Source organism: Erpetoichthys calabaricus, chromosome 18 (genome assembly GCF_900747795.2).
Source record: "Erpetoichthys calabaricus chromosome 18, fErpCal1.3, whole genome shotgun sequence".
Classification (NCBI taxonomy): Eukaryota; Metazoa; Chordata; class Cladistia; order Polypteriformes; family Polypteridae; genus Erpetoichthys; species Erpetoichthys calabaricus.
Window position 1 is genome coordinate 78,376,555 of NC_041411.2, and position 8,410 is coordinate 78,384,964.

The following is an 8,410-nucleotide window of genomic DNA, read 5'->3' on the forward strand; positions in this document are numbered from 1 at the left end:
TCACCACAATAGCACTTCTACATAGTGGAAGCACAGGTCATCAGGTTAGTAAGGAAAAGCAGCACTTGCTCTTCAGGTCATCCACCAGACGCTAAGCGTGTTTGAGTCCAGCCAGTACTTGGATGGAAGACTAAACAGGAATTGGGTTGCTGTTGGAAGAGGTGTTGGCAAGGCCAGCAGGGGGCGCTTAACTTGTGCTCTGAATGTGGATCCCAGTGCCCCAGAGCAGTGACAGGGACACTGTGCTGTAAAGATGTGAATTTCCCCTTGGGGATTAATAAAGTATCTATCTATCTAAAATGGCACCGTCTTTCAGATAAGTATAAAACTGAAGTCCTGACTCCATGGGCATCCTTCATAATGAGTAGGATATATCCCGATGTCCTGGCTAAACTGCTACCCAAAACCTGGTCATTCTGGCCCCCCTAGTCATCCCTCCGTCTCCAATTGTCTCTCTCATCGTTTCACCACCTAACAGCTAATGTGTGGTGAGCACACTGGCATAAAATGGCTGTCGTCGCATCATCCAGGTGGATGCTGCACATTTGTGGTGGCTGAAGTGGCTCCCCACTCACTATGCACAGCACTTTGAGTAGTGAGGAAGGCACTGTATAAATGTAAAGAAATGTTATTATTTGCTTATGTAGCAAGGAAAGTGGGAAGAGGTGGCAGCAGTGTGCAGAGTTTATAATTCAAAAAATACGTGGGATAATAATACCGTATAAGATGGGTGGTCAGTCTCCACAGGAAAGCTCATGCCAGAGAGGTCCATAATCCGCTCGAATATCCAGACATACAGCATGAGATGCACAGAGTGCAGCCAGAAGAGTCTGGAGCGCAACGAACAAAACCGAAAACATCCACAGCAGACATTACTGCAGCAACACTCCAGATTTTAGTTAAACCAGAAATCAAAACAGAATCCAAATCCAAGATAAAACAATTACCCCGTGATCATCAGAGGTGACTGTGCAGAGGGTGCAGACCTAGAAATACCTGGGAGTGCAGCTGGATGATAAATTAGACTGGACTGTCAATACTGATGCTCTGTGTAAGAGAGGACAGAGCCGACTATACTTCATTGGAAGGCTGGCGTCGTTCAATATCTGCAATAAGATGCTGCAGATGTTCTATCAGACGGTTGTGGTGAGCGCCCTCTTCTACACAGTGGTGTGCTGGGGAGGTAGCATAAAGAAGAGAGATGCCTCACACCTGGACAAACTGGTACGGCTCTATTGTAGGCAAGGAGCTGGACAGTTTGACATCTGTGGCAGAGCGGCGGGCGCTGAGCAGACTCCTGTCAATCATGGAGAATCCACTGAACAGGATCATCTCCAGACAGAGGAGCAGCTTCAGCAGACTGCTGTCACCGTCCTGCTCCACTGACAGACTGAGGAGATCGTTCCTCCGTCACACTATGCGACTCTTCAATTCTACCCGGGGGGGGTAAACGTTAACATTATACAAAGTTATTGTCTGGTATACCTGCATTGTTATCACTCTTTAATTGTTTTTTTATCAGTGTGCTGCAGCTATATTATGTGAATTTCCCCTTGGGATTAATAAAGTATCTGTCTATCTATCCAATCCTACCAACTACACTATCTATCTATCTATCCAATCCTACCAACTACACTATCTATCTATCTATTAATAAAGTATCTATCTATCTATCTATCTATCTATCTATCTATCTATCTATCTATCTATCCAATCCTACCAACTACACTATCTATCTATCTATTAATAAAGTATCTATCTATCTATCTATCTATCTATCTATCTATCTATCTATCCAATCCTACCAACTACACTATCTATCTATTAATAAAGTATCTATCTATCTATCTATCTATCCAATCCTACCAACTACACTATCTATCTATCTATCTAATCCTACCAACTACACTATCTATCTATCTATCTATCTATCTAATCCTACCAACTACACTATCTATCTATTAATAAAGTATCTATCTATCTATCTATCTATCCAATCCTACCAACTACACTATCTATCTATCTATCTAATCCTACCAACTACACTACACTATCTATCTATCTAATCCTACCAACTACACTATCTATCTATCTATCTAATCCTACCAACTACACTATCTATCTATCTATCTATCTATCTAATCCTACCAACTACACTATCTATCTATCTATCTAATCCTACCAACTACACTATCTATCTATCTATCCATCCATTAAACAAAAACACAATGAAAGAAACCAAGGAAGCGGAGAGGTGCAGCAGCTTGTGTGCACCAGCATACCCTCACTGCCAAAACAAAACTACTGTGAAAAATCAACCAAATAACTGGTGAATTGTGTACATTTATGAAAGAAAGGTAGGATACTGAGCATTCATCACATACTTCACAGACTGGGAACCTTGGCAGAATGAAAAATCAGTAAAATGTTGGGAGTGAAAACGTAAGTCAAGTGCACGTCAAGGTGACAGATGAAATTTTGCCGTGACTGCAGTAACAGCCACCCTAACCCCACCCTCGTCGTCAAGTCCGTCTAGCAGCTCTGCAACGCACACCACAGGGAATCTGAGTGTGCAGCACTTGGCACAATCGCCGTTTCCCTGGGGCTCTTTGAAAAGCTACTCTGTTAAGTCTATGGACAGCTAATCAATGTTATCTAAAGTGCAGATTTTACGATTGTGTCACAGCACGATGAATGGTTACGTGATATGACAAACCAAAAAAAAAAAAAAAAAAAAATACGCCTGATTTAAAACAGTAAAACATTTTTGGCATTGGGTTGAATGTTAACTGCATTCCAAACACTTTTAAGTCCTAAACCGATTCTGAACAAGTGGCCAGGCTACTGGAATGTAATGCAAAAGGTGGCCATTTCTGTCTTGACCATTGACTTACTAAAAATACAATTGAACTCTCTGTGTACTACAGGAGATCCATAGAAAGTCTGGTATCCAAACTACAAAATACTTTTGGGAGTATATTGACAATAGAAAGGTGGTATATAACACCACAAGTGTACCGCTTTAATGGTTCATTTTGGGTCCTTTGAGAGAGTCAGATACACTTTCAGTGCTCCACCCTCAGAATAAAACTCCAACTATTATTGCACTGTGAGAAGCAACTTAGTGCCAAACTGTGCAACTGTATATAAAAGCAGTGGGATACGAGTTCTCGGAGACTCTGTGCAGGTCGCTCCTTTTGTCAGGGGTCACTGTGTACTAATAAAGAAGTGACAAGTGTCCTTTGAACTAAAACAGTAGGGAGTGTGATCTCCAGGTCACTAACACACACCACTAACTCACAATATGAGATCTTGTCAGTGTTCTTAGGAAATATGGACGTTGGGTCCCTAAATTGTATAAAAATCACCCAGGTACAGGTGCAAAATCTCCCAAGAACAAAGTATTGTATATGATCTTCAGGGAGCTGGTTAACATGCCAGAACTCACAAAAAGGAACTGAAATGCAACAAGTACCTCTGAAACGGTTTACATTGTGGAAAGGCACTATATTGTCTCGTTCATTCTGAGAGTCAACGCTCTTGGGGTTTCAAAAAACAGGGTCTGTTAAAGCTCATCGAGGCATTGCTTGTGTGATTGTGTGGGTTAGAAATAAATTTTTGTTGTTATATAATATCAGGTGGCGCAGTGGGTAGCGCTGCTGCCTCGCAGTTAGGAGACCTGGGTTCGCTTCCCAGGTCCTCCCTGCGTGGAGTTTGCATGTTCTCCCCGTGTCTGCGTGGGTTTCCTCCCACAATCCAAAGACATGCAGGTTAGGTGCACTGGCGATCCTAAATTGGCCCTAGTGTGTGCTTGGTGTGTGTCCTGAGGTGGGTTGGCACCCTGCCCGGGATTAGTTCCCTGCCTTGTGCCCTGTGTTGGCTGGGATTGGCTCCAGCAGACCCCCGTGACCCTGTGTTTGGATTCAGCGGGTTGGAAAATGAATGGATATAATATCACAAATGTACACATTCAGTTACTCTGACACCGAGAGGACTAATATGTCTGCACTTAGAATGTAGTATCACAAAATGAACTGTACTTGTCTTATAACGTGCTGTGAAAGGGAGTTCACCGTAGAAAGGTGTTCTATAAATTCACAAGGGTACACAATCAGCCCCCATACTGAGCAAAGGTAGAGCTGCAGATAACCTCACTAGCCTGGCAATGCTCACAATGCAGAATTACAGAAAGACCTCCGCTGTGATCCGTCTATTAATCTCTTTGGGAAATATTTACACTGTGAAAAGAAAATCACCAACATGTTGTACAACTCGGGAGGGAGTTACTTAAGGTGTCAATGTAGAATTACAGTAAGTGCGTATGCACCATTTTCAGCATATTATGCACCCGGGAATGGTATTTGTGTATAAGGCACTTTATAAAATCACTGGGAAAACAAGTTCAAATGCTACCACCAGCCTAGATCCAGGCTCATATCTGATGAAAGTCATGCAATTTTCATGCCAAGTACTTTGGATTTATGTATTTTTTTAATCAAGGAAAGGTGCCATTACAGTGCCATGTATTGTGAATTTCCCCTTGTATTGTATTAAGCGTGGATCGTGAGATTTGCTAGTGATCAGAGGCAAAAAAGTGAAATGTTCAGTCCTCCCCAGTCTTACTACTGTGCGATTCTGTGAAAATGGCTTTGTTCTTCTCTCCGTCCATTCTGCCCTTTTTCAAACTTGCTTATCCTGACGTGGTTGAGGGGAAATGGGCCGATCACAGCAAGCACCAGGCAGGAATAACCCCCTGGACAGGGTGAGCTTAATATGCCAAATTTCAAAATAAGGAAAACAAATGTACTCCATTTTTAAATATTCAAAATATATTAACCGTGGAAAGGAAGAATATGTAAAAATCACAAAGACACAGAGTTCATATCCTCCTAGAAGGTCAATGGAGGTACTTGTGTACAGAAAGCACTAGATTCTACCTATAATAATGTACCTATGAATTAATTGTATTTGCTAGGTGCAGCAGCCACTATATAAAATAAAATGTCTGATTGCGGAGTTAAAGGAGGCCAGGCCATTTTAGTGTTGGGCAGTAAAGCAAAGCGTCGGTGTTTGAAGCTGTGAGTCAGTTAACTTTCCATGGCTCAAACCACACAAATTAGAAACACTTTGAGGCATGTTTGTAATGGAAGTGTGATTTTTAAAAACACAAAGATCAAAGGGGCCGAGTCCTCAGACACTGCATAACCTGAACAGTCAGTCGGTGCTTGAAATGTATAAATACATAAATAACTTGACCTTCCCATAATTAGGATGTGCCAAGATTGGCACCACATTCAACCACCGGTTCAGTGGACAATCGCCGCATGCCCCTCATGGTGTACCTTTTCAACATAAACGCTATGTCATTAATGTAGAAATAATTTAAATGACTTGCAAGGCGCTTTATATATTAACATACGATCATCATCGACAGTAAAGAAGTGCGCGCAACGGTATTCTACCAGTGACGTCACAGACGCACAGCTTTCAGATTCCAGTCTGCGCAGTCCGGTCAGGACATTTGGCCAAACTGCCCTTTTTATGTAGAAACAGAATTAGTATTACACGACAGTGTGGGAGTTCTGGCTTTCAGTTCAAATATAACCGAATGTGAAAGCAAATTATTGCGCGCTGAATACACAAGTTCAAGTATCGAGTTAGGGTTCCTGCTGCGCACACAGATCCTGACGTCACCGGAGTCGCAGGTAACTGACGAACCTCGCGACAAAAGCCGTTGTTTCAAAGTGACCATAATTAACGCTTTCAAATATGCAGCCTTGGGTAATTTGAAGTTTATATAACATTTACGAGTCGATGTCATATAAAAACAACAATCAGACAGGCAGGTATTGGAAGAGGGGGGGGGGGTGTTCGCCACGCCTGGGCGAGGACGGCACACCTACTAGGTGACATTCGTGCACTGGAAGCTTCAGAAATATACTGCGCACTTTTTTCACGCAGTAAGAGTAAGAAAAGCACTCCGGATTGCGCTCTTTTACCGAACTGTGCGCGTTTCCCAATGTCTTTATGTATTTTTTCATAAAGGGGATTTGCGACATTACGCGCCAGGTTTGAATAGGTGAGGACGGCACCACCTTCAGTGTTAACGCGTGAAGTGGGCGCGGTAGCGCCACCTGCCCTCAAGCCGGATCCGCTGCCCCGGACAGGGACTCTCCCCCATCTCGTGGTGGGGTGCGTCCTAAGGGTCAGAATAGTGCAAGTACCATGTTCCTCGAATCCTGCAAACAAAATGACGATCTGGGACACAGAGTATGCATCTTTCCAACTGTGCGCGACTTCAACACTACTCCACACGCACGATGTATCTCGAGACAGACAGCGAGAGGGGATCGCTTTACCTATGGATACGAGCTTGATGTTCTCTCGATCCAGGAACTCCAGCGCCACAGACACGTTCTCCAGCTTCATCTGTCGAAAGGTGGGTCTCTGGTTGTACTTTCTGTACATCTTCTTCTGGCTCAGGACCTCCAGCAAGGCGATGAGCCTCAAACCGTCCTCCAGGTCAGTCTGCAGGTTGCCGATTCGCTTGTGGACGCATTTTAAGTGCTCGTTACACCAGCGGGTGAAGGTGTTCTGCTGGATTCTCTTCCAGGGCGCATCCTCGGCTAGCTCCTTCTCTGTCACGGGCATCGTGACAAAGGGGAAACAAATACAAAAAAAAAATAAGTCTGCTCCGAAACTCCCCCGCTGCTGCCGCCTCCGACGCTGCTTGCTGCTATTCTGACAGCCAAGACTGAGCAGGAGCGTAGAGTAGCTGCCGCGCGTGCGCACTAGCCTCTGGCTCGGGGATTGTCCCGCCCCCCTCACCTGGCCGACCGTTTACTCACTCACTTCACTTGGCTCTCGGCTACCGCGAGTGCACGTAGGCGTTTGTGAGGCTGAGAAGGGTCGCGTGAATTTGTCATTTTTTTTCCTCTTTCTCCAATCCTATGTCAGTATAGAGATGGAGATCCGTTGTGTTCAACATAATGTGCTACTTGTACATGCGGTTCTACACGACGAACCGGTCGGGAGCAGCTGGACGAAATGAATCGCTTCTAAGTTGTGTGAAGTTTCGGAGGAGTCCGGGTTGTGGATAGCCGTCTTTTTAGGGCTGAGGTGAAAGGCAAGCGTAACTGCAGGCAGGGGCGTGTTATGCCTCCCCAGCGGATAATCAACTGTCATTTAGTCTTCGTTAGTTTGGCGCATTCTGCTTTCTTGAAGATAGATTTATACAGGGTAGGGCTGGAGAACCCTACGGAAATTAGCCCACGTTTTAGGTACTAGCAAAAAGAAGAAAAATAGGGTTCTCGGAAATAAGGGTGGGAGAGGCTACCGCGTGGACTTAAGATTCACACCTCCCATGACTCGCACAAGTGTGCGATGCGCACTTCTACAAACTTTGCAACATGCAGATTCTTAAAAAGTAGCACTTGTTGATAAACGTTTTTTTTTAGCAATGGAGTTACACGTTTAACTGACCCAGAACTATTTGTCCATCTAGCACTGGGGTGATTAACTCGTTCGGGGTGGGGTGCATTTGAGTCGGGTTCTCACTCCTACCGCTTTTATTAAATTCGGCAGATCAGTGGACCAATCTTGTCTCTCAGTAATCTTAATTCTTTAGCTGGCCTTTTTTCTTTTCTTATTCTGCATTCATAAAAGTGCTCGACAATGATATTCAGAAATGAATGTCATTTGTCACAACTTTATTTTACTATTTTTATTTCAGTCCACCCTATTTCTGTTGTGTTTTCTCCTGAAATTACGGCGAGATACTGGCAATTAGTGATAAACGGTGCAAATTGCATTGAACATTAAAGCGGAGGAGCAGCTACTTCAGTGTTCTATGCATTTGTATGCTAATTAGTAATAAAAGGCTCCACTAAGCGGTCCTCAAGTTCAGTCCTGTGGACCACCTTAACTGCAGGTGTTTGTCACAACCAAACCACCTTCTGCTTTTAACTGGCCACCTGCCTTATTAAACAAGCTGTTATTTTCTCAGTTTCTGCCTTTTTTGGTGTCAATCCAGAATTTACAAAATGGGTTTGCTAAATGAAAAATACATGTAGTCAAGTATTTGTGTGACACATTGATTTTTTTGTTTTTCTTGCTTTTTAATATTTTGCTGTCTTTTATGTTCCTGTTACTAGTGAAATTTATACTGAATTAGTTGCTTCCTTTATTATTGGCAGCTGTGTCTGTACTGCTTATCACTAGTCAGCAGTATTTGGATACAATAAAGGGAGTAAACTCCACAGCAAAAAGCGAATTAAAAAGAATATGGTAAAATACAACTTATTTTTGTATAACACATCCTCAGGTACAATGCTAGTATAGATTATAATAATTGCTAAACTGTCTGTGTTTCGTTGTGCCTGTCTGGTTGCCTCAGTTTCATGTCATTTGG

The 8,410-nt window shown here is 43.3% G+C and overlaps 1 protein-coding gene across 1 annotated transcript in view; it reads right to left on the minus strand.

Moving 5' to 3' along the window:
* LOC114668700 (filamin-B) overlaps positions 1-6,755 on the minus strand; it is a 245,519-nt gene extending 238,764 nt beyond the window's left edge. The window contains exon 1 of the mRNA XM_028824598.2: positions 6,360-6,755. Coding sequence (XP_028680431.1) covers positions 6,360-6,651 — 292 coding nt within the window. The 5' untranslated portion in view covers positions 6,652-6,755. The remainder of the gene's footprint in view (positions 1-6,359) is intronic.
* Between the last annotated feature and the right edge of the window lie 1,655 nt (positions 6,756-8,410).